A 26129-nucleotide genomic window follows, 5' to 3' on the forward strand; every position below is an offset into this window, starting at 1 on the left:
GAGCACCATGGCCGAGCACCACGTTCACACACCTTAGCCGAGCACCATGTCCACACACCATGCCCAAGCACCGTGCCCGAGCACCAGGTCTGTGATGCGTGGCTGAGCACCGTGCCCGAGCACCATGTTCACGCACCACGTCCAAGCACCGTGCCCAAGCACCAGGTCTGTGACGCGTGGCCGAGCACCATGCCCGAGCACCATGTCCACGCGCCACATCTGAGCACCGTGCCCGAGCACCAGGTCCGTGATGCGTGGCCAAGCACCATGCCCGAGCACTTCGTCCACGCACCACGTCCAAGCACCGCGCCTGAGCACCAGGTCCATGATGCGTGGCCGAGCACCAGGTCCATGATGCGTAGCCAAGCACCGTGCCCAAGCACCATGTCCCCGCACCACGTCCGAGCACCGTGCCCGAGCACCAGGTCCGTGATGCATGGCCGAGCACTGTGCCCGAGCACCATGTCCACGCATCACGTCCGAGCACCGTGCCCGAGCACCAGGTCCGTGACGCGTGGCCGAGCACCGTGCCCGAGCACCATGTCCACGCATCGCGTCCGAGCACCGTGCCCGAGCACCAGGTCCGTGACACGTGGCCGAGCACCGTGCCCGAGCACCATGTCCACGCGTCACGTCCGAGCACCGTGCCCGAGCACCAGGTCCGTGATGCGTGCCCGAGCACCATGTCCACACACCATGTCCGAGCACCATGGCCAAGCACCAGGTCCACGCACCATGTCCGAGCACCGCAGTCAAGCACCGTGGCCAAGCACCGTGTTCACACACCTTGGCCAAGCACCATGCCCACGCACCACGTCCACGACATGTGGCCGAGCACCGCAGCTGAACACCTCGTCCAAGCACCATACCCACGCACGGCTCTCCTGCCAGCACCCTGGCCTCATACCAGAGGGGAACGGCTCCACCGCGAGCCCGGTCGGCGGAATGCCTCCGACACGGCACCGCTTTCAGTTTGCATAAACCCAACTGGCTCCCGGCACGCTTCGAGCTGTCGCTCCGGAAAAGTAAACTTCCTTCTCAACGACATTGCTTTTTTTTTTTTTTTTCTCTTGGTTCCCTAGTTTCATATATACATTAGTAGCACCTCAGCGAGATGGAATCAGGCAGAAGCGTGATACAGTTTGTTAAAACACCATAGCACCGTTTTTATTAGAAGATTTCATTTAATAAAAATATGCCTTATAGAGCCCACAAAGCATACTCCAGTATTAAAAGGAAAAATCAGCAATTGAGGCACCTCAGGGATTCTGGTTTCCTTCTCCTTCCCGTGACTCGTCCCAAGAGCGTCGAGATGGGGGGGGGGGGACCCCGAAACGTGTCCCCTGTTCCCTGCTCGAGGCGAAGCACTGCGGCCGGAAAAACCGAAGCAGGGTGGAAGGAGCCCGTCGGGGCTCCCCGCACCGAGCCCTCCCCAGGGTTTCTACCGCGGGCGTTGTTCTAGCACCATTGTGGCCGCGACCTGCTGCAAAATTAGGTCCCCATCCCACTCTAAAACGATTAAAAACATTCCCCAACCCCCCCCCCCAGCAAGGCCCCCTTAACACCGCGACCCCCCTGGCTTCGGCACGGGTGGGACAAGCACGGCCGCCGGGACGGGTAAAGGAAAAGATTTTGCTTGAAAAACAGCCTCTCAGCAGCAAGGGGTAAAGAGCTGTGCATAGATTTCGAGTTTTCATAGAAGAAGTCTGAAGCGTGCTAATTTTTCATGACTGAGATTTGAGGTAGGTTAGACGTTATGTAGTGTAAAAACGTGAGACTGCAGCAGTTCTCGCTCCCCGACCCGCAGCGCCGGCATCTCCCCGCTTACCCGGGTTGAACCCGCCGGAGCCAACGCCGCGCCGGACCGAACCCCCTCCCTGCACCAAAAAAAACCTCCGAGGAAGCAGGACTTAGACAGGTTACACAGACCCTCGCCTTCTCCGAACGCACCCCTTTTCCTCCCGACTCTAAAGCCATCCAGGCGAAGCTCACAAGGCACCCCCGCCACGACAGTCAGACGAGACCCCGGGCGATGCAAACCGGGGCCGGCACCCGAATCCGGCCCCGCCGAACGCCGCTGGCGGGGATCAGCCGGGTCCCCTTTTCACCCTCTGAAACACTTCGACACGTCGGGTCCCCGCGCTGGAACCGGCATCGCCCGCAGGCATCCCTAAAATCTGACTTGCCATCGACTCTTACAATCCTGATATGCTATTGGGTATTTATAAGAAAAGCGGTAATAGCTCGTTGAGTTTCCTTGTCAAATATACGCGACTTTACAGATTACGGTTAAAAAAAAAAAAAATTAATTATGAAGGACGGACAAAGCATGTTAAATATTCTGCCAGTATTTACAGTTCTCCCACAATAATCTTGTTTAAAACATACTGCTTTCAAGTTGTTGCGGGGGGGTGGGGGAGGAAAGAGGGGAGTTGTTTTTTAAGTTTCGCTTTCATTTTTAAATCTAGGTGAAAGTGCTTTTAAAAAAATTCTTTCCCTATTTACAGGTTTAAAATCAGACCACTTAAATGTTCAGGCTGTTTTACCGAGATCCTGCTGATCTGTGCCAGTGCGCAAGGAAGGAGGGTGACAGTAAACACAAGGTGATTTCTGCACGGTGACGGCGTCGGCTCTGGCTCGCTGGCTCTCCAAAAGGCACCTGAAAGTGCAAAAGCAACGACCCCGGGGACGCCGGCACCCGGATTCGGCCACGCCGCCCTCCCGGTGAGCCGCAGGGGAGCTCGTCTGCCCGTCCATCCCGGCGCGGCTTCAGTATCGGCGACGGGAGGAAAGTCTCGACTGAGATTGTTCGAAAAGCACCACGCGGTTGTTGTCGTCGTTGGGTTATTTGTTGCGGTTTTTTTGCGGGAAGAACGGCGATCCATAGGAAGGAGGGATGGCACCCGGGGAGAGAAAAAGCACCGAGCCCCGGCGGCGCTCGCCGCCGCACTGGCTCGCCGGCACCGGCGGGGAAGGCGGACCGGCAGGGTTTTGGCCAGCCAAGTCTTGGGATTCACTCTTCCTAGAGCCGATCGCACGGAGAAAGTCCCCCGGAGATGGAAAGCACCAGACTTTAGCAACAGTGATGTACAGAGAGCAACACTAGCTATTCACAGTTTGGGGTTGGTTTGTGTTTTTTTTCCTGTTTTTGTATTTTTTTTTTCTTTCTGTTTTTGTCCTGTCGGCTCCTTGAGAGATGCCGCCGCCGCTGCTCTCCCCAGGGCTGTCAGCAAAGGACCCCCCCAAGTCCGAGCCCGAGCGCGGCACCCCGGCAGCGGCAGTCCTCAGCCCGGACGTGTCCTGAGGTCTCCGGCGCCGGGAAAGACGCCGGCTCGCTCCGTCCCGGCGGAGCCGATCCCGCCGGCGGTGAGAAGTCGAGCGAAGAAGCACCGTCCCGGGACGTCCCGCTCACAAGCAGGTCTCCCGTCACTGTAAGAAAGGACTCCTCAAGTTGCAAAATAGGTATTTTTAGGTCCTTGGGAAAAAAAATAATCGGATGTTCAGCGTGTCCGGCTGACAGTAAAGCACACAATCCTGCCAGGCCCCATGCGTTGGAGCTGGAGGGAGTCACCTCTTGCCTTTAAGCTGGTTTGGTGTTCAGGTTGTTTTTTCTTTGCGTTTAGGGTTTTTTTTCGATGTTGGCTTCTTTTTCGAAGATCGGCTTCGTCGTTGTCATCGGAGTAAAAAATAAAATAAAATAAAATCCAATAAATAGGCATTTTTAAGTGGAATTAAAAACCTCTCCTTTGCGAAAGGACACTATAAACTTCTCCATCCGTTCGCACGGTGCACGAGGCTAGATTAAAAAAACGCAGAGATATAAATATGAGATTACCGAAAAGCGTCAAACAGCATCGTTCCTCTTTTTTTTCAATCAAGTTTTGCTTTGTTTGCCAACTCCTCGCCAAGCGCAGCTCTCTGACGGCATGCGCCCGCGCCGGCTCCGCTGTTTCCGAGCGTGCGTGTTGGATTCGCTTTCTGTGGGTTGGGTTTTTTTTGTTGTTGTTGTGTTTTGCTTCGTTTTTCTCTATTTTTTTTTTTTTCTTCTCCCCCACGCCCGAGGAGAAAGCACCACGAAGCAACGCCGGGCTCCGGCGCTGCCGAGGGTTGAGGTAAGATGGGGCTGCGGCGGTTGCCTCCGTCTCAGATCCAACGGCTGTAGGGGCCCGTCACCTTGGTGTAGGCGTAGGAGGACACAGTGATGGCGGAGTTGGTGGGGATGGCCACCGCCTGCCGCGTGGGGACCGAGTCCCTCCTCTCCTTGCTGGGCGCCTCGGTCGCCAACGCACCACCCCACTTGCGTTTCTTGGCGAAGGCTTTGGCGTCCGGCGGGAGACCCAGGCGTGCCGCCTCCTCTTGCCGGGCTCGAGCCCGCTCCGCCAACTGCTTCATCTTGGCCTCCCACAGCGCCAGGCCGTGGTTGGGCTGGTTCAAGTTCTTGTGTTGGTAGAAGACCAGGGAGATGCGGGTGGGGTGGCAGCGGTTGGGTTTCTTCAGCGGGGTGGTGGCGTGGAGCTCGCGGCGGGCGCACTCAATGAGGATGGAGCCGTGGGCGGGTGCCACGGCCACCCCACCGATGTTCTCGTCCAGGAAGTTGTGCTCGCTGTCCGACCACTCCTCCTCCTCTTCCTCGTCCTCCTCCTCCTCCTCCTCTTCCTCCTCCTTCACCGCCTTCTCCGGCAGATCCTCCTCCAGGCCAAAGGGGTCCCACGGCTTCTCCCGGCGGGGCCCCGCCACCCCCTTCTCGCCCACCGCCGCCTCCCACGGCTTCTCCAGCAGCCCCGGACTGGGCGCCGGCGTCCTCCGCTCCTCCGCCTTCACCGAGCCCCACGGCTCCTCGGGGAAGCTGGGCAGCCCCGGCAGGGCCGAGCTGAAACCCAGCGGCCCCAGCAAGCTCGAGGTGCCCGTGCCAGCCAGCGCCGCTTCCCCCAGCTTGCAGGGGCTCCACGGTTTCGGCAGCAAGCCCGAGCCGCGCGCCACCGCCGCCGCCTCTCCCGCCAGGACGTTGGGCCATTGCTTCTCCGGCGGCGGCAAGCGGGCGGCAGCGTCGAAGGCGCTCAGCTTCTCCCGCCCGCCCAAACCCGGCGCCAGGGCGTTCCACGAGCCCTCCGCCGTGCTAGTCCTCTCGGGTGAAGACGTGCCCCGGGACGCTTTGAAGGGGCTCCACCGCGGCTCCGGCCCCCCGCCGCGCGCTGGGATGGCCGGCAGGGCTAAGCCGGTGCCGGGCACGGCCGCCGCGCCAGGAAGGGGCTCGATGGCGGGTGGAGGGTCCGGAGGCTCCTGCTTGATGGGCCGGCTGCCGAAACAGTTCTGTGCAAACGGCGGCACCTCCTCCGAGCCCGAGCTAGTCCTGTGCGCCCCGGCCGCCGCCGCCGCTTTCTGCTGGCTGGCGTAGCGGTTAGCCCGCTCGTAGGTGCGCTGGTGATGGTTTTTGCTCCGGACGCTGTGCGGGATGGGCTCGGGGAAATCGGTGTTCCCATAGGCATGGTTGAGGTTCTCCTGCAACACCGGGACGTCAGGCTTCTTCTCATAGCCGTTGCTCACCCAGCTGCTCCCACCCCTCTCGGGCGCACCATAATTCAGAAACTGCGAGGGGAACACGTGGTTGCTGGAAAAGCCATAATACCCGAAGGAGGGAAGCGCGAACTTGGAGTGAAACCCGTTCACGGAAGGCAGATTGGGCTGTGCATAGTAGGAATGGTAAGAGTAAACACTGTTCATGCTGTATGGGTCGGAGGGCCGGCAGCTCCCCAGCACCGAGTAGCTCTCCACCACTGCGTTACCGTTGTACTTGAAGGCGTTGTAATGGCTCTGCGGCTCCACCTTGATGGAAGGTTTCAGCGGCTGCGGGGGCAGCCCGCTTTTCAACGCCATACCTGCGGGCACAGCACACACACAGCCCCTGTGACCCGCCGGCCGAGAAAGCCACCGGTGGGGAGCGAGGACCCCAAAAACTCGGCCGGACTCAAAAATCCCACGGTGATAGGCTCACCGGCCGAGCGCAGAGGTCAGCATCGCCCGGTGCGCTGGCACCAATTCACACCCACACTCCAGGCTACGGCGAGAGCTCCCCGCCGCACCGCAGTATGAGCAAAAACCCAGGCAACACAGAAATGCCATCCTGCACCTCAACACCACATGCTCAATGCCACCAGCCCGAGAAAGCCCCCAATCACATCCTCATCCCCTCACGCGCTTTCCGGACGGCCTGGGGCGGCGAGAGCTCAGCTCCACCCCCTTTACCTGCGTTTTGCTGGAGCATGGGGAGCTCGAGCGCTTCCTGCTTGATCTTCTCCGGCGTCATCAGCTTCTCTTTCTGCAGCTTTTTCTTCTCCGCAGCGGCTTTCTTTGCTTCCAGCTGCCTCTGCCGGCAGGACTTGGCGGGCTCGGGCAGCTTGCGGACCTCGCGGGGGAAGGACGTGAGCACCTGGATGGCCCCGCTGCCCACCTTGGCGTTTTGGTTCTCCTCACTGCCGAACTCATCCGTGCTGGACATCTTGTAGAGGGGGAGGACGTGCAGTTGCTCATCTTCGGGGATTTTCCCCACCACGCGATTGTCTTCCTTTGTCAGCGTGCAGACCTGGGGGAGCGCAGGGTGCCATCAGCAGGATGCTGCCAGATGCGGGACAGGGGCGAAATCTCCTCCTTATTCACCTCCATCACTGTGAAGCCACGCCAGCCTGGCATCCCTCCCAGCCCATGCCGGTTCGCAGCCGGCATTCAGAAACCTCCCGTGGGGTTTGGGGGTCAGATGAAAGCAAACGCATCGTCCCCTTTAGCACCGTGCTTTAGTCTAGCTGGGGTGGCTTCAGCACCCCACAGACCTGAAAGGTTTCATCTGAGGCGTGCAAACACCAAGGACCGGCCACTGGAGTCATGCAGGTATGACAACTGGGGACAGGGGGGACCGAGTGGCTCAAACAGGAGCATCCCAAAACAGGGGGAGAGCATCCCGAAAAGGCCCGCTGGCCGCCTGCTTACCACCGTGCAGCCATTGTAGAGGTTATGCTGATCTTTGTGAGCGTGAGCACAGAAGTCCATGCACGCCGTCACTCCTGAGAACGGCCTCCCCTCCTTCAAGCCCAGCCGGCAGTCTATCGCTACATCCTCGTTGGTAACCTGGCAGAAGGAAGAGATGGCTCTTGTTATCCAAAATCTCCTATGCGCCGCCACCCCACGCCCGCTTCTGCCTGCCACCGGGCCAATGCGTTTCCAAGCGGACAAGTGGGTGGCCAGTACCTGATTTTGGTAGGCTTGTGGTGCCAGCCTCTTGTAAAGTGGAGCAACCTCGGTGGCCAAGTCCTGAAAGCTTTTCCGGAGCAGCTCTTCCTGCAGTAGGGAAAAGAGGAGGATGTCACCCAGGGGTTTCGGCAGCGGGGATGGAATTGGGGGCAGAGTGCCCGCACACCACGCGGCATCCAACCCTTCCCACGATGTCTGCCACAGCGCAAAGCACATGGCTTAAATTCCTGGTGAAATTCTGGCCGTTCAACCTCCAGCCTCAGTGCCTGTTGCGCTTTTGCTTGCTCGACCCATGAGCCCTCTGGCATCTTCCCTGAGGTTTCCAGGGAGACCCCATTCGTGCCACCCCATACTGGCACTTGCTGTCACACCAAAAGTCCTGGCTCTGGGACGCCAAGGCGAGCCTGCCCTCTGGTTTCACCAGGTTGGCTTTCTGTCCCCCGACTCCCTAATTCATCAAAAATCCCACAGGGAATCCTATTTTCAGGCTTCCCCCTGACAAAACTTGGAGCTGGGGGTAAAAGGAGGTCTGAACCCACACCCCCGCCAGTGCTGCCCCACTCTGCCCATGTCACCCACCTCTTTGGGATTGTCCCCCACCAGCCTGAACTTGCGGGGAGTTTTGCTCCGGGCGTATTTGCAGCCATTAAAATACATGCTCCAAGAGCAGCCGAAGGAGAAGGAAGCGCCGCAGGTGTTGGGGTCTTTGCCTTGGCATGCGCAGGTCCGGCTGCGGGAGGGACACCGCAGAGGAGCATCAGCCACTGGCGCGGTGATGGCAGCTCCGAAAACAGGTCCCCTTCCCACCCCATCTTCCCGAACCGGACCGCCGGCGCGGTGCGACTTACTCGTCGTTCAAGCCGCAGCGGCGGCTGGTGGGGTTGCCGTACTTGGTGAGGGTGTCGGTGAGCTCCTGGTACAGCGTGTCGCCCAGCGTGCGGGGGATACCCTCCCAGGCCAGGATCAGGATGATGATGACAGCGTTCTGGCAGTGGTGGCCGGCCCGGTGCCGCACCAGGCACAGCAGCTTCTCCTCTTGGTTGTGTCTCCGGATCACCTGGAAAACAGAAGGGCCAAGTCAGACCCCTCCAATGGCGAACACCTCCCGTGACGGGGAGGACCCCAAAAGCGGGTCCTCACTGCCTTCTGCAGCACCCTGTGGGGATTGGGGGGGGGGGGGGAGCAGAGCTGTGGGGGCTCCCATGGTTGCATTCACCCCCACGGGCTTTGGGGTGCCAGGGCGGGGGGGGATGCGCCCGGCCCAGGGGCTGCAGGCACGGACGTGCTGTTCGGTGGGTGCCGACGGTGGGAAGCCCCGTGGAGTTTCCCCGGGGGCGGCTGCCGCTCTCGCTTCCTCCTTGCCAGCCGCAGATCGAGCACCCGCCCCTGCCCGCTGTGGCCACCGCCGGCAGGGGACCTCCTTGTCCCCAGGCAGGGGGGGGACAGGCAGGCGCGTTACCTCGGGGAGGACTCCGAGGGGGGGGGACAAGAGCCGGGGCGCAGGCACTCACCCACTTGGCGATGGGGCAGCCCCGGGAGCTCTTCCCCTCCTTCCCCGTGTAGATGACCTTCTCGATGCGGATGGCCTTGCCTTTCTCGCCATACCTGCCGGGGGACAGGCATCAGCCCTGCTCGCCTCCCACCATGCTCACGAGTCCCCCTGCTCGCCCTCGTGGGCCCCTCGTGAGCCCCCACTGGCTTCATGGGACCCCACTCACCCTCCCTGGAATCCTTGTGAGCCCCCACCCACCCTCAGGAGCCCCCACTCACCCTCGCAGGATGCCACTCGCCTTCACAGGACCCCACAGGACCCCACTCACCCTTTTGAGCCTCCACTCATACTCACAGGACTCCATTTGCCCTCATGGGACCCCATCCACCTTCACAGGACCCCACTTGCCTTCACAAGACCCCACGGGGGGCCCCCACCCACCCTCACAAGCCCCCGCTCGCCTTCACAGGACCCCAGTCACCCTTATGGACCCCACTTGCCCTCATGGACCCCTCACAGGATCCCCTTTGCCCTCACAGGACCCCCTCGCCCTCATGGGATCCCTCATAGACCCCCACTTGCCCTCACAGGACCCCTCACAAGCCCCGGTTCTCCCTCATGGGCTCCCACTTGCTCTCACGAGACCCCACTCGCCCTTACGGGCCCCCACTCACCCTCATGGGCCCCTACTCGCCCTCACGGAACCCTACTTGCCCTCATGGGCCCCCACGGGCCCCCACTGACTCTCACGGGACCCCACGGGACCCTGCTTGCCCTCACAAGCCCCCACTCACCTTCATGAGCCCCCACTCGCCCTCTCAGGGCCCCACAGGACCCCACTCACCCTCACAACCCCCCCCGTCACCCTCACAGCCCCCCAGGATGGGACGGGACGGGATGATGGCCCTTACCGCTCCTCCATGAGCTCCCTGATGGATGCCACGGTGGGCCCCGAGCCCAGGTGGGTGTAATACGGCCCCTCATCCTTCTCCACGATTTGCTCTGCAGAAGCAGGAGAAGGGGACAGAGATTTGGGGGTTTGCACCTCTGCCGGCTGCTCCAAAGGACGCCAAACCCCCAAATGCCCTCAAACCGAGCACTTCTGCACCAAAATCAAGGGTTCCTCAATGGCGTCTCCCCGCTAAGAGCATCAGGGAAGGGAAGCTGCAATTAGGGGTTCGTTAAACAGCCTGGCAGCTCCTCTTCGTTTTCTGCTCTGGAAGATGCTCCCAGCACTAAAATGCACTGGGGAACAAGGGGACGGGTGCTCAGACCCGCACTTGTCAGCAACCGTCCCCTTCAGGGACCCAAAAACCTCCCCGAGCGGCCGCAGCCCCTCCCAGCATCCCGGCAGCAACCGTGGCTCCATCCCAGCACAGGGGATTTGCGCCGGCTGCTCGAGCACAGTGCATTTTGATGAGCTCTGCTGAGAAGAAGTGATTAGCAGTGGCGGGCAATTTGGCATACAAACCCCCCTTTCCTCGTCCCCAGGCCTCCCTGCTGCCCGCCAGCTCCCTGGGCACCCGTCTGGCCCTGCTCACCGAGACCAGCCCGGCTGGATGCTGCCAAAAACATCATGGGATGATTTGGGGGCTGAAAACTACTGCTGCCTACTTTTAGGTTTGCCTAGAGAATTTGGGGATGCTCATGGGATGCCCCAAGGTGGCTGAACCCATGCAAGGAAGGAGCTGCTGCGTCCGGGGAGAGGCTGAAGGATGCTGGGGCTATGGAAGGATGCTCAAGATACAGGAGGATGCTTGGGCTACAGGAGAAGGATGCTTGGGCTACAGCCCCGCAAGCAACACAACCTCCGCAGCAGCAAACCCCTCAGGGCTTTTAGAGCATGAAGGTGCCGGCGCAGGAAGCAAAGGATGCTCCCGGCAGCCACAACGGCGCAGGGGTCGATCCCCGGCGCACGGGGATGCTCAAACGCCGCCGGGTGGGACGCATCCGGAACGACGGCCGGGTCTGATCCGTCTTTCCATCCTTCTGCTCTCACCACCCTGATTTTCATTCCCGTCATGTCTAACTGGCTGGGCGCCAAGGCGAGGAGAAAGCCGGGCTCAGCTGGGCTGCAGCTGTCCAGACAGAGATCAATACGGGACACGCAGCGAAGGCTGATTTTATTACAGCGTCTAACAGCACAGGCACCTAATAAAGCACCGAGCCCCGACTCCTACTTAATTGCTTTCTCTCACAGCTTTTCCTTGAGAAAATGGAGAGAGGTGGCAGGGGGGGAATCCCCCCTCTCCCAGCCCCTAAACCATGCTGCAAAAGAAAAAGCAACACGAATCTTTTCCTGGCACCACAGGGTGAAACTCCGAGATCAGTTAGAGCGGCTCCAGAAAAGCCTTTCATTCGCTCGGTGCCATTCGGGCTAATTACTGCTGCCATTTACAAGCAAATAAATAAATAATCATAAGCCCCGCTAATAAAGTGCAGCTTGTGCTTAGCCCGAGGCCACCTCTCCCAGCAGCACTGGGGCTCGTTTTTCCGGCTGGATGCCCCAAACCCTCACCCTGCTCCTCCCAGGGGACAGTGCAGCTCCAGTCTAAATTTTGGGGAGGGAAGATCCAGCTCCCCGCGCTCCGATGGAGCTGGACTGCAAGGACCAGGTGGGAAACCTCTAGCACTTGCTGCAAAGTCTAACAAATGCCAACACACACCAAAAAAAACCCCACAAAAAAAAAACCAAATCCAAGAGTTTGGTGCTTTTTCAATGCATCCCAGTGGGATCGGCCACCGAACAACCCAGCATCCTGGCAGCGAATATGGCTCCAGGCATAAGCTCACATGCTAAGTTAAAGTTTGGGTTGAGTTAACCCAAACCAGCTAATTTGGCTTAAAATAACAAGAATAACCAGGCGAGCCAGGTTTTAGGCAGGTTTCGGCACTGGGGCAACCTACTGGCCCCTCTATGGGATTTAGCTGAGCGGTTATGTGGAGGCAAAACCCAACAGCCCTTTTGGTATCACTGCTCTTCCAACCCACACCAGCACAGCCAGGTCGGCGTCGGCACCACCCCCCCGGTGACGCGGCAGTCGCTCGGCGTTTGCCGTCCGACCGTAAAAATAAGAGAAGAGAAAGCAAAAGAGGGCTCCGCAGCATCGGGGTTTTGCTGTGCAAGCGCTGCATCCGCCCAAAAAGCGTGGGCTTTGCCGACACCACGGCGTCGCTCCGTTATTTATCCAGGACAATCCCACCCTGCAAAGCCACCTCCTTGAAATGCCACCCCCGGGGCTTGCCACCATCCCCGTAATCCCCCGGCACGGCCGCTCGCTCACCGACGCAGTCGCAGGTGGGGAACTCTGCTTGCGCCCGCTTGGCCGGGGTGTCCAGGAGGCTTTTGGTCGGCGTGTCCAGGTATTTCAGCGGCGACTCCAAAAAGCCGCTCAGGGTTGGCGTCAGCGGCACCTCGTCCTTGGTGGGCGTCCCGTCGGCGTCATCCGCGTCCGGGTTTTGGCTTTCCTCAGAGTAAAAGCACGTGGTTGACACCACGGTGATAGCACCAGAAGACTCGATTTTGATCTGTTTGGGGGACCGGGCGGTGAAGGATGGCTCCGAAAGTGGACCCTTCCCCGGCGAGAACGAAAAGCTTTTGGGTCCGGCTTGGGGAGCGCTGCTCGAAGCCGGGGCGGCGGCGGCGGCGGGGGGCACTTGCGGGGCTGGTGCTGGCCCCCCCGGCAGCTCAGCAGCCCCGGGGGCGAGCGGGGCAGGCGTCTCGGGGGGCTGCAGGTTGAAATTCTCCCCGAATTCAGCTTCAAATTGCCGGATAAGCTCTTCCAGCTTGTCATCCACCACGATGGGGGTCGGGGCAGCCGGTGGGGGGGCGGCTGGTGCTTCCTCCAAGCCGGTCGAGCCCGCCAGCACCGGGTGAATTTGGGGGCCCCCCCCGGGGGCACCCCTTTCCTGAGAGTCGGGAGCCGGGGGGCCGCCGTCGAGGGGGTTCGGCGGCGGGGGGCGAGCAGCGGGCAGGGGTAGTGCAAGAGGCTGGAGCGGGAAGGCAGGCGGCGGCGGCGGTTCGGTTTGCATCTCTTCGGCGGGGGGTTCGGCAGGCACCCGAAACCCTTCCAGGCTGATCTGCCAGAGGGGCGGGAAGAGCGGCTGCGAGTCCTTCTGCTTTGCCTTCTTGATCTGCACTTGCTTGCGGAGCGGTTTGGCCGGGGGGGGCTTTTCGGGCGGCGTTTTCTTCTTCTTCTCTTTGGCCTGCTTTTCGAAGGGCTTGGGGGGCACGGCCGGGGCGCCGGGAGCCCACCAGCCGCTCGGCCGGTCCGGGGGAGCCGCCGCCGCTGCCAGGCTTTGCTCGAGGAAGAGGCTGCGTTTGTGGTGGAGATGCTGCTGCAGGACCAGCTGCGTCTTCTTGTGTAGGCTGGGCTCCGGCGGTGCCGGCGGCAAGCGGGGGCCACTCAGCGCTTCCTTGCTGGGTGCTCGTTCGGGGGGCTCCGTTTTAGGTGCCATCACTTTGCCGGCCGTCACTTCGGGTCTCTTGAAAGCTGCCTTGATGTAGTCATCAGCGTTACCCAGCAGCTGCTCCAGCTCTGCCATGGGGTCTCCGGCCCCCGCCGCCCCCTCGGCCTCCAGCCCCCACGCCGCCGCGAAGCCACCCCGGGGAGGTGCCGCGCCGAAAAATGGCTCTGGCGCTGCTCCCGGCTCCGGCGGATAACGGGGCTCGTCTCCTCGCTGCCATGCGGCCCCCGGCGGGGCAAGGGGGCCAGGGCCGAAGGGGGCGGCGGGGGGTGGCGGGGGCGGTGGCGGGGGGGGCTGGCCGTCACCGGCGGGCTGGGGGAGAGCGGCTGAGAGCTGCGTCAGGGCTTCGATGGCTATGGCGGTCTGCAGGCTGATATTCTTCTCCTTGGCGATGGTCAGCGCGCTTTGGGAAAAGGGGAGGCCGTCGGGCGGGCACGGCTCGGCGGTCTCAGGCACCGGCTGGGGGTCGATAGCACCTTCCTGGGGGGGCGGCGGGGGGTTGGCGGTGGCGCAGGGCCGCGGTGATGCCGGCTCTTCGCCGAGAGCCGTCTTGATCTTCTGCTCCAGCCATTCCAGGTAGTCAGGGCACTCAGGACCATCGCAGTTGCAGTTGGGGGGCTTCACGCCGTGCTTGGCCAAAGCCAGGGCAGCCTTGAGGGCATGCAGGTCCTCCCCTCGTGGCACGCCGTCTGCCGCACTCAGCCCACCCCGGCTCATCTCCGAATCGAACTTCTCGTACAGCAGCGACGGTGAACCCGGGGGTGGCAGCCGGTAGGAAGAAACAGCTTCGGCCACCGCTGAGAAGGCCACCAGGTTCCTGACGTCTTCCAGGTGGGCTTTACCGGCGGCAGGCGGCTGGCCCGGCAACCAGCCGCTCGGCTCCATCAGCGCAGTGCCCCCCGCCTCCGGCCGGCCCCCATTTGCCAGGCTGAGCCCACTGCCCTCATTCAGCCGCCTTTCTTCGACATAATTAATTGGCCCTTCTTCCATTTGGCTTCTGCTGGGTCCATCAACCGGGTCGCCCGCCGAACCTGTCTGCGAGGAGGGAGAGAGGAGAGACGTGAGCATCCCCTGCCACGACCCACGTGCCATCATCCCACGCCCTATCTTCTCCCTCTTTTTTTCTTTTATTCCCCCTTTCCCCATCTCTTTTTCTGACCCGGCTGATGAAGACGCGGATGAGCCGCGCGAAAAAATAATCGCCGCCGGCAAAACCAGGCGGCTTTTGCCCGGCTGCGTAAGGAGCAGCTCGGCTCATAAGGCGGCCGGTTTCCACTGCGCTGGCCCCGCGCCGCCCACGTCCCCACCCCGCCACCCGCTTTCGAAATTGCTCACAGGACGGTTCGGGATTTCCATCACCCGCTGAGGGCGAGACCCGCCGAGGTGGGACGGGGAGGGCGTCCCTGGCTCTAGCGACACGGTTTGCACCGGCGAAGGAAGCGGCACGGGGAGAAAAGGGGGGTTTTTTTGGACCCATGCCCAAAGCAAACATCCTGGCCGGGAGCAGCCGTCCTTCGCCGGGGGCCGCGGCACGGCAGGAAGCCGCCGAGTTGGCTACGCCGGTGCCAGGGGCGGCGCGGGGATGCTTTCACCTCGAATAACCCGGCGTCTGTATCAACACGGCTGGCCAGGGCCCCCCGGCAACGCCGAGCTACAGCACCAGCGTCCAGAAAACCGGCCGTGTGCCAAGAAGAGACCAAAAACCATTAGAGACGTCCATGCCGACGTGAGGTGGCGGCACCCAGGGAGACCGTCACCCCGGCGTCTGGGCTTGCGCGCCCCAGTTAAGACCCTCCAAGGGATTTTGCCAGGGATAGGGGGGTCCTTCTGCACTCTGCGGCTCTCTCCCCCCTCGGCGGCGGGGATTTTAGTGCTCCAGCAGCCGGGGGTGCCGGGCGCTGGCAGGGTAGTTAGCAGTTTGCTGACAACCGGGGGGAGCTTCCTGCAAGCTAAAAATACAGCAAAGTTCACTGGAAAAAAATATGACAAAGCAAGCAAAGGCTGTGGTCAGAGCTTCCTGCCTCTGGACGGTGCCGGTACCGGCTGGTGGGAAGGATCCGCAGCCCAGACTAGCCAGGAGACCCCAAGTTACGGCTTGTGTGACGGCGCGCGGCTGTTGGCGGTGGAGCCGCGTTTAACCCTTCAGCCACCGGCCCCATGGCTTCGGCACGGGCGTCCTTCAGGGTGAGAGGGTGAGCAAAGGTGCACGCTTGAGCGCGGGTGGTTTCTACACCGGAGATAAGCACACTGCTGACTGTGGCGAAACCCTGGCAAAACCAAGGAGGAACCACTCCCAGCACGATTATATCCCCAAAATCCCCCCCCTCCCCGGGTTGGGGGGAAACTCCCAAGGGAAGACAGCACCGGTACAAATCACCGTGGCCCCACTCCAGCACAGGGCTCACCCCGATGCTGCCGCAGCTTTATAGGGGCTCCGGCTTCGGTCCCTTCGCAGCATCCCCGGAGCCAAGCAATGGAGCTGCCAGCGATGGGACCGGTCCATCAGGTCTGGGGAGCGAGGGCTTCGCTGCCGGTTTGTGCCGTGTGCCGGCGAAACAGCAGCTTGGGCAGGGTGGGGACAACACGCCGCCTCCGCTCTCCTTTGCAAACCGAGGAAGAAACAGCCTCGCCCGTCCTTCCTACGCCGTCATCTTCCTCCTCCTCCCCAGCCAAAAGGGTTTTTCCCAAGCAGCACATGGTGGCAGGCAGAAAAATGCCCTGAGCCCCCCCCTGAGACCTTGGGGGGACACACTCATGCCCTGAAGGGTCCCCACCATTGCGGTGGTGACACCAGCCTGGAGAAACGATGACAAACCTGTTTTGCCTTGGGTGGGGAGCAGACGCTGGCCCCAAGGATCTACCCGGGGGCAGGGAACCTGCTGGGTAATGGCAGGGGAAGCCCCAAAAAACAGCCGCCGGGCCAGGGTGGCACCTTGGGCTGCTCCATCCCATAAACCAGGTTATCGACCCAGGCTGGGAATGCAGGAAAATAGTTCACCCTGCAAACACAAGGCAGGAGTGAGCATCCCCCCAGCTCCCAAAGGGTTAATCCGAAAGCCACAACCTTCCCCAAATGGGGGGGGGGGCGGGTGGGAAATAGGTAGAGAGATATATATATATAAAATATAATTATTTTTTTCCTGGCTGTCTCATCCAGCTCCTTTTGTTCCTGGCCCTGCAGGCCGGGAGATGGAAAGACCTTGCGGCTTCTCCCCAAAAATTAATCCCCCTCCCCATCCCAACTCACTCCGGCAGCATCCGCAGAAATCCCTCCATTGCTGCCGTGGGCACCTATTCCTCCACGCCTCGGCCCGTTTTCCCCGGAAAAAGCACTGCCTGCCCAAACCTCCTTCCATTCGCCCCTGAAAAGAATAAAAGCTGGGGAGGGGGGGAGGGAAATAAATTAAAATAAAGAGAAAACCAAGCGCTTCAGTTTGGGTTAGCTTGGCTGCTCGATTCCTGCACAGTCCCTTCTGCATCCTCCAGGTGCTATAAAAGGGGAAAAGTCCCCCTGAGGATAAAAACATTTATTTTTTTAATCTGTTTTTCCTCTTCTTTTTTTTTTTCCCCCCATTTTAAATGCCGTAAACAGAGGGAAGGAAAGGAAAAAAAAAAAAAAATAACCACACACGCAGAGCCCGGCTTGGAGGGTTTCCAGCCTGGGCTGCGCTCCCTGGGAATAGTCCGGAGCCGTTTATAACCCGGCGAGTGCCGGGGGGGAGCCCCGGCGGGGGCACGGTGCCGGATTCGGGTACGGCTCTGGCCGGACGGCACTTACGTGTGCGGGGTGGGAGGCGAAGCCAGAGGCGATGGCGGGACCGTTCGGCGAGGAAAGACGAAACGAGTTGTTCAAGCCTCAGCCGCCCCGGCCCTCCCCGCCCCCTGCAAAACCAGCTGGAGGAGCCATTAGCCCCGGCGCTGCGCGCACGTAGGGACGGACGGACGGACGGCGGAGGGCCCCACGCTGGCCCCCACAGCTCGTGGGCGCTGGCCGGGCCCCGAAAGGCGCCTTGACACCCCGCGGGGGGACACGGGGGGGACCCCGGTCCCGCGAGCCGGCGGGGAGGGATGGCCGCAGCTCCGCCGGCTACGGCGGGGAACAGCAGCCCCCGCCAGCGGTGGCCCTATAGATCCCACTGCCCTACAGCTCCTGCTGCCCTATAGATACACTGACCCATAGACCCGGCAACCTGCATGTTCAGCAATCTCACCTATCTAACAACCCTGTATATCCAGCGATCCTACGTAACCAGCAACCTGTATGTCCAGCAATCTTATATATTCAACAGCCCCATATAGCCAGCAACCCTATCTATCAAGCAGCCCTATATAATCAGCAACCTTACACATCCAGCAACCTTACATATCCAGCAGCCCTGTATAATCAGCAATCTTATACATCCAGCAACCTCCGTATCCAGTAGCCCTATATATCCAGCAGCTCTATATAATCAGCAATCTTATACATCCAGCAACCTCCGTATCCAGTAGCCCTATATATCCAGCAGCTCTATATAATCAGCAATCTTATACATCCAGCAACCTGCATATCCAGCAACCCTATATATCCAGCAACCCTAAACACTCAGCAACCCTAAATACCCAAATCCCATATACCCAGCAACCCATACATCCAACAACCCTATATGTCTACATATCCAGCAACTCTACACATCCAGCAATCTATACATCCAGCAACCCTACATAAGCAGCGATCTCATACATCCAGCAACCTGCATATCCAGTAACCCTATATATCCAGCAGCTTATTGTATCCAGCAACTTATATATTCCTCAATCCCGTATCTCTAGCAACCCTAAACACCCAGCAACCCTAAATACACAGTCCACTATATCCAGCAACCCTACATATCCAAATTATTACTTTCAACCTCCCCGCTGGGCTGTACGAAAAACAAATTAAACCCATCCAAAGCCAACAGGGGAACAGGTTTTTAAATCCCTCGTCCTCCAAAAACACCCGCTCCCCCCTGCCGGGAGCCCCAAAATTGCCCCGTATACATATTTTGGGGTTTTATTAAATCCCTTGGCAGGAGCCAAACGGCTCAGCTGCAGAGAACAGAGCAACTCGGTGCACGCAAAGCAGCTTGGAAGACGCCGCTTGGTGTCGTCCCGCTACAAAAAATGCTCAATTTTTATTAAAAGTGGAGAATTTGGGAGCCGGAGGAGAGCGGAGGAAGGCCGGACTGTACCAGCGGGGATGCCGAGCCTTTCCTGGTGGCATCTGGGCGGCGGAGGGGGGACACGCAATGCCGTGCGCCGGGGCTGCGGCGAGGGCACAGCGGGGTGTTTGGGAGGTCAGCGGGTGCCGCTGCCAGCCAGCGGCACGGGCCGGCCAAGAGGCAGGAGGCAGCTTGGCTGCCGGCCCCGCACCGCGCCGGTGGAGCCCGGCCAGCCCCGGCACTCGGCTTGTGGTTTTCCTCCTCTGGCAACAGCCCCGGGGATCCTCCACCGGGACGGCGGGTTGGGGGGCACCGCGGAGGGGGGGTAAGTACCGAGCATGCCTGAGTGCAGGAGACCCTACAATAACAAACCGCGCGGCCGGTGCCACCAAAGGACTTTGCCAGGGAAGGAAAAGCTGCCGAAATCACGCACACGTCCGCCCGGGGATTGATGCTCCTGGGGGGCACCGCTTCGCCTCGACGGACCCCGAGAGACGGAAAAAACCCCCTCCCGGTCCCAAACCACCGCCACTGACCCCAGGTACCGGCAGGGGTGATGCCGGAGAGGAGCTGAACGGCGCAGGTGCCCTAAACCCAAGCTCAACGCCCCTGAAAACGGAAAATAAAGGAAAACCGGGAAACCCGAGCGCCGAGCCGGACTCACGATAGCCCCCGGCTCCCCTCCGGCTCCCCCCCGGCCGGGGTACCCACCGCGCCGGCTCGCGGTCCCGCTGCCTCCCGGCGCCGCGGGCGGCCGCGGCTGCCTCTCCCGCCTTGTTTTCCAAGCTGTTTCCATGGCCCCGGCTGACCCCGGCGCTGGGTCTGAGCTGCTCACTCCTGTCCTCATTTAGCCCGGAGAAAAGCCGGAATAGCGCCGATGCCGAGGGAGCTGAGCTGATTTACGCCACGGGAAGCCCGGCTCTTGCTTTACACGAGCCCCGGGAGCACTTTCAGGGACCCCCGTAGCCATAACCCCTCTCCGCACAGCGCTAGGGCGATTATTTCACCCCCTTTTCCTTCTCTCTGGAGTACGACGAGGCAGTTGAACACGATATAGTCCCGCTCTCAGCTTCTGCACTGGCATCCCGCCAGCGCCGGGAGCTTCCAAGGGAGATGGGGGATTTTTTTCCAGGTGGAAAAAAATGTGTTCCCATCTCCATCCTCCTCGTTTCCTCCAGGAAAAGGGTTTCTCCCTTTTGGAGGGGCCGCAGCAGGGATGCTCTGGGAGGGAATGCTCCGGATTGGGATGCTCAGGGTACAGATACTCGGAGCAGGGATGCTCAGGGTAGGAATGCTTGGGGTGGGGATGCTTGGGATCGGGATGCTTGGGGCGGGAATGCTCAGGCAAGAGATGCTCGGAATAGGGATGCTCCAGGCAGGAATGCTCAGGGAAGGGATGCTCAGGGTAGGGATGCTCAGAGCAGGGCTGTTCGGAGCAGGGATGCTTGGCACTGGGGACAGGCGAGCGATGTCCCAGTGGATGCTCCCACTGGAGCAGCTTTTGGGAAGCAAGCTGCCGCAGCCAAGCCACAGCGTGCATTCCCACTACGGCGTGCCTTCCCACCGCGGCGTGGAGCCGAGCCGGGAGACGCCAGTTGGCGCGGGCAGGGGGAAAGGCTTGGCACAGCGCAGAGCCGCGTCAGGCTCCCAGCTCCGGCCGGGCAGGGAGGGAGCTGAGCTCTTGAAAGGGAAAAGGAGGAGGGGAAAAAAAAAAAAAAAAAAAGCGGCGTTATTTTTGTTTCTTGGAGCGGTTTTTTTCCTCAAACACAGCTGGCTCCTCTCGTGCCGGCGCTCGGCTACCAGATTGGCGCCGGGGCCGGCTGGGCAAAGCCAAATTGTCGGCTGGTGGGCAGCAGCGGCTCAGTGGGGAGCTGTGTCTGCTCTGTCCCTGGAGAAGCGGAAGGAAGGAGGGAATGGGGAGGAAGGGGAAGGGGAGGGAGGGGAAGAAGGGGAAGAAGGAAGGGGAAGAAGGAAGGGGAAGAAGGAAGGGGAAGAAGGAAGGGGAAGAAGGAAGGGGAAGAAGGAAGGGGAAGAAGGAAGGGGAAGAAGGGGAAGAAGGGGAAGAAGGGGAAGAAGGGGAAGAAGGGGAAGAAGGGGAAGAAGGGGAAGAAGGGGAAGAAGGGGAAGAAGGGGAAGAAAGGCCAGGAGAAAGGGGATGGGGAAGGAGGTGAAGAGGAGGAAGATGGGGAGGAAGGGAAACAAGGGGAAGAAGGGCAAGGGGGTGGGGAGGAAGGGGACAGGGTCAGGGAGGAAGGGGTCAGGAAGGAAAAAGGACCCATCTGGGAGGGAAGAAGGAAGGGGGAAGCACGTGGGCTGTAGGAGAAAGGCCTGGGGCCTCGCCTCGCCTCTCGCCCAGCCCAGCAGTGTTTGCCGTCCCACCCCAGCCGCCCCCACGGGGCTGGGCCGGATTTCGCAGCCGTGCTGCCGGCGTCCCCCACGGGACCAGGCTCGGTCCCCTCCTGGCCCCTTCAGCCCCACCAACCCCCCCACCGGAGACATTTCCACCCCGCCAATTCCTTTGCATTGCAAATCAGGTGGAGAAAGCCAATTTGGGGGGAGCGAGGAGGAAAGCCACCTCACACCCATGCACTAACCAAACCGCACCCCCATTTTCAAGGTTTTGCCTCCCCCGGTTTGAGCAGAGGGGAGTCCCTGCACCCTCTTGGCCCCCATGGGTGCTCAGCTCCCCTCCAGCCCATCCCCGTCCCATCATACCTGGGGGATGCTGCAGTGTGTCCCCCCTCCCCGGGACGTGGGGGCTCCTCACACCGCCGCCGTGCCACACAGCCCGACCTTTTGGAGGAGGAGGAGGAGAACCGTGCGCGCCACCGCCCTCCTGCCCGACAAGCACGGACAAGTCGGCGGTGCGATGGCCGGCGGGCAGGAGCCGGGAGATGAGTGGGAGCCCAGCCCTGCCCCGTCTGGGAGCAGGGAAAACGCCAGCTCTGCCAAACCCAGAGCTGGTTTCACCGCCACGACCCGTCCCCAGTGTGGAAAAGCATCTCACGGCGGGTGGGAAACGCGACCCCTCTGGATGAAATCCCTTTTCCAAAGCTGGAGGAAGACGCACGGCGTGGAAAACATGTGCCGGTGGCACGGACGCTGGCTCGGCACCAGCAAAACCATTTTGCAGCACGCTGTACAAAAACCCCTGCTTTTTCTTCACCAAAATTTAAAGCTCCCCCCCTGTCCCGGCTGCCTCCCCGGGGGCTGGTGCTGCTGACTCAGCGCCGGCGCTGCTGAGTCACCGCAGCCACCTCAGCCCCGACGCCAACCGGCTCCGGCGATGAGCTCAGCCGCGGGGGCTTCGGCACATCCACGCTCACCGGCAGCCGCGGCACCGGCAGCACCGGGCCCTGGGGAGCCGCATGACGAGACTTTTGCCAGCACCTCTGCCTACATTTTGGGGTCTCACCAGCTTTTTCCCCCCTGAAACCTCACCCATCCCCAAAACCACACCAATCAGCGTCGCCTTGAATCCAAGGCTACCGAAACGCAGTCGCCGGCTGGGCGAGGAAGCCGGCAGCGTTTCAACTCTCCCACCCGCCAACTGGTGCCACAGTCCTCTCCGAAAACACCCCATCATGGGCCACCGCGAGCCAGGATGGCAGCCACGGTCACCATCCGCATCCTCCCCATCTCGCTCGCCAAAAGAGGAACGGGAATGACAAAAAAAGGGGGAAAAAAAAAAAAAATCTAATTTTGATTTTCTTTCCCCCCGCTGGGGTCATCAGTGCCGAGGGGGATGTGCCGACGCCGCCTCCGGCTTCCCCGGCCCGGTGACGGGGTTGATGACTCACGGGGAAGGAGGGGGGGAAGCGGCGCGTGCACGGGGCCGTCATGTTTGTAAACCTAAAAAAAGCCATGTGCGGGCAGGCAGCGTGCTCCGGCCGGCAGCACCGGCTGCCAGCGGCTGCAGGCGAGGAGCACGGGGACAGGCAAGGGACAAGCAGCGGCTGCCTTCATGGCACCATCCCGACCGGGGAAGGCTCGGCGAGGCGTCCGGCACGGGTGGGAGAAGTCAGCCCCGCTGCAAGGGCTTGTGTTGTGATGGCTTTAATTGGCGTGGCTTTATGTGCAAGGGCTTTAATTGCAATGGCTTTAAGTGCAAGGGCTTTAAATGCAACGGTGTTAAGTGCAACGGCGCTAAATGCAATGGCATTAGATGCAACGGCGTTAAGTGCAACGGCTTTAATTGCAACACCAACAGGGGTTTCTAAGAGGCTCAGGGTCTTTAAAGCCCCTCGCCCGGTTGCTGCTCATCCCCCTTCTGCACCCCATCGCCTTCCAGCACAGTGTTTGCAACGGGCCGCAGCGCCCGGGATGCTCCTCCATCCTTTTCCGCCAGGCTGGGAAGTGGGGGGCTGTGGTGACAGGGGCCGTGCCACCAGCAGCCACCAGCTCTGCGGTGACGAACCCTCCAGCTATTACACAGCATCCCCCGGCCTCCGCGCTGACGACTGCAGCAATTACAACTTGCTCCAATCCATTTTTCATACAGCATTTTCAGGGCTCGAGGTGGTTCAGGGTTTTTTTTTTCCCCTCATTTGGCTGCGATGGAAATTGCAGGCTCGGGAGCTCGTGGTCCCCAGCTCCCCCGTTTGACAGCAAAATCTCATTTAATCAAAAGATGCAGCGACTGGATGTGCAGAAGCACTTCTCTCTTTTTTTTTTTTTCCCCTTAAGAACTGCCATTTTAGCTGTAGCAAACAAACACGCCGCATTGTCCCCGCGACACGACTCCCTCCGACAACCCAGCAGAACCCTGCCTGCAAAATCCCTGCCGCCTGCACGCTGCCAGCCCTGTCCCGCCACCACCGAGCATCCCGGCTCACGGGGAAAGGAGGTTTCGGCCCTGGGAGAGAGGATAAAATTGGGGTTGAGCTCGGTTTGCGGGCCTGGCAGCGGCGTGGCGGGCAGATGTGGAGCGGGGACGGAGCCGATCGCAGCTGTTTCACCTCCAGCCTCTTCCCATTTCATTTCATCTCCCCTTGGATGCCGGCCCGGGGGGGGGGGGGTTAAAAAAAAAGCTCTTTCATCCTCAAAAATGGTCTGGCACCCTCTTGCACCGAGCTCAAAGCAGCAAGATTAAAGAGCTGGCAGAGGAGGGGAGAGGGGGGACCGGTCCCCAGGAGGGCTGGGTTTGGGGTACATCGCTCTCATCCCAGCCCGCATCCCGAGCCACGGTGGGGACAGCGAGGGGACAGGGACAGCGGGCTTCGGCACTGGCCCCTTCATTGCCATCCCACCAGAAAGGCTCCCTGCGCGCACGTGGAGCGAGGGACACGGCGGGGACCCCAGCACGCGCGGGCAGGGAACGGGAACCCCATTGCCATAGGAACGGGGCCCGGGGACGCTGGCACATGCAGGCAGGGGACCGAGGACCCCAATGTCATAGGGACAAGGACAAGGGAGGCCAGCACGTGCAGGCAGGGGACTGGAGACCCCGATGGCATAGGGATGGGGACTAGGGACCCCGACGCTGCAGAAACAAGGAGCAGGGACCCCACCATGCGCAGGCAGGGGACGAGGGACACCATTGCCATAGGGATGGGGACGCTGGCACACACACGCAGGGGACCAAGGACCCTGACACAGCGGGGATGGGGACCGGGGAACTCCGGCACACATAGGCAGGGGGTCAGGACCCCCGATGCTATGGGGACAGGGACACACAATGCCATAGGGCCTGGGGACCCTGGCACACATAGAGAGGGGACTGAGGACCCGATGCCACATGGATGGGGACCAGAGACCCCAGCACACACAGGCAGGGGACCAGGGATCCTGATGCTGCAGGGATGGGGATGGGAGACCCTGGCACATGCAGGCAGGAATCCGAATATCCTGACACCATGGGGACAGGGACTGGGGACCCCAGCACATGCAGGCAGGGGACTGGGGACCTCAGCGCCATGGGCACAGCTCACTCCCAGCACGCCAGCACGCCTGAGGACACCCCGGGAAAGGCTTTTTGGGACGCAAACCTGCAGCACAACTGCACATCCCAGAGGCGCCGCACCACTGCTTCACCGACCCCGTCCCCAGTGGGACCAGCAAAACCCCCACCAGGAAAGGCCAGAGCACGGGGAGGGGGACATTTTGCTTTCCCAAGGTTCCATCGGCTCCTCCTCCGAGCCACCTCTCCCCTTAATTACCTGCGATAAAGAGTCCAGGTCGGTAATCCGAAAAACAAACCTCGTCACAGCTAATTAGGTGCCAAAGGCCAAGAGCAGGGCTCGTTTATGGGGCCACCGTAACAACCCGTGAGGACTCTGCTCCGGTGCTGCCCATCCCTCCCCAGCATGATGCAACCTCGGGGCTGCACCGGCGCTTGCCGCATCCCGGCACCCCGCGGTACCCGGCACCCCAGCACCTGTGACAGGGTCTTTTTTTTTTTTTTTTTTGGCAAAGCATCCGCGGATCTGGAGGCGGCTCCGGCATCGGTGGGCAGGCGGCTGCACGCGCCGGCGCATCCCGGGTGCGAGATCTGAAGCATCCCCATCCCTCGAAAACACGTGGTGCCAAAGCCGCTCACCGCGGACTCAAAACTTCGGGGCGGCCACACGTTTCGGCACGCTCTCCCTGGCTTCGGGGACGTCCCCCGGTGCCACCAGCATCCGCAGCCAGTCGGATCGTACCCGCCGCCAAACCACACCGCTCTTGGCACCGGGATAACCCAAATCGCTGCCACGGCTGGCGGACGAGACCCCTCCAACGAGGACAAACCGCTTTTTCTCCCCACCTCCATCCTACCCCCCGTTATTCCCGGCATGACGAAAAGCGGGGGGGGGGGGCCGACCCCGCCGGACCCCCGCGTCCTCGTCACAACGAGGGATGACAGCTGCCAGCGGACGCGTTACGTCAGGGTGACGTCACGCCACGGGGAGCCTCATCGCCCTTGTTAGCATCACCCCGCCGTACCTCTGAGCTCAGCACATTTAGGGGATGGAGGGGAGAGGATTAATAAAAATAATAATTTTTTTAAAAAAAAAATGCCGAAAGAGCAATGAGGTAATAAGGGGGGGGGGCACGTTAGGACTTATCCCCCCCGCAACGTCCATCCGCCCCCCACCCAGCTGCTGGAGAGAAAGAAAAGGGATAAAAGAAGGAAAATACTCAAAAATCGCCCCAAAAGGGAGCGGGGCAGAGCCGGGGCCCGGCCGGGCGGTGCGTGTGTGTCCGCGTCCCGTGTCCCCGGCCCCCCCGGCCCCCCCCCGGCCCCGCCGCTTTGTCCTCCCGGCCCCGCCGCGCCTCCGCGCCCGCCGCTGCTCCTCCGCGCCCGCGGAGCCACAAAACACGCGCAAACGCCGCGGGTGGGGGGGCTTCACCCCCTTCCCCCCCCCTCCACCTCCCCTCAGCCCTCCCCCGGGGCTGCATGGCCATGGCGGGGGGGGGGGGGGGGATATGCACGGGTGGGATGCGGGGGGGGGGGATGCACGGGGGGGGGATGCGGGGGGGGGGACACGCACAAGTGGGGATGCAGAGGGGGTGTTTTTCTTTTTTTTTTTTGAGGGGGGTACTTACCTCGCCGCTCCCCCCGCCGCTGCCCCCCTCGCAGCCCCCGCCGGGCCCCGGCACGGATCCGGCCCTCAGGAGGAAGCCATCTTGTCTCCCTCTCCTCCGCGCTCCCTCACCGCCGCCCTGCTGCAGCCGGGGGGGGGTTTGACCGGCGCATCTCTTCTTCCCCCCCCTCCTTCCTCCCCTCCTCCTCCTCCTCCTGCTCCTGCTCCTTCTCCTTCCCC

At 61.2% G+C, this 26129-nt stretch overlaps 1 protein-coding gene across 1 annotated transcript; it reads right to left on the reverse strand.

The window, feature by feature from the left end:
• Positions 1-1558: 1558 nt before the first annotated feature.
• Positions 1559-26129, reverse strand: TET3 (tet methylcytosine dioxygenase 3). The gene is made up of 10 exons (XM_069801163.1): positions 25912-26129; positions 12019-14236; positions 9646-9736; positions 8754-8847; positions 8091-8299; positions 7822-7972; positions 7240-7329; positions 6982-7119; positions 6244-6580; positions 1559-5876 (listed from the first exon to the last, which is right to left on the reverse strand). Exons 2-10 carry the CDS (start codon positions 14189-14191, stop codon positions 4144-4146), a joined length of 5016 nt encoding a protein of 1671 aa, XP_069657264.1. The 5' UTR covers positions 14192-14236; positions 25912-26129; the 3' UTR covers positions 1559-4143.

The sequence above is a fragment of the Haliaeetus albicilla genome, chromosome 13 (assembly GCF_947461875.1).
Source record: "Haliaeetus albicilla chromosome 13, bHalAlb1.1, whole genome shotgun sequence".
NCBI lineage: Eukaryota > Metazoa > Chordata > Aves > Accipitriformes > Accipitridae > Haliaeetus > Haliaeetus albicilla.

What these genes read in the sequence shown, in the direction of transcription:
- TET3 (XM_069801163.1), bottom strand. Translation starts at nt 14,191, where the DNA reads ATGGAAGAAGGGCCAATTAATTATGTCGAAGAAAGGCGGCTGAATGAG. An exon ending in GCTGCCCCATCGCCAAGTGG is followed by an intron (nt 8,300 to 8,753) that starts GTGAGTGCCTGC and finishes TCTGTTTTCCAG; the next exon opens with GTGATCCGGAGACACAACCA. An exon ending in TCTACAATGGCTGCACGGTG is followed by an intron (nt 6,581 to 6,981) that starts GTAAGCAGGCGG and finishes GCGCTCCCCCAG; the next exon opens with GTCTGCACGCTGACAAAGGA.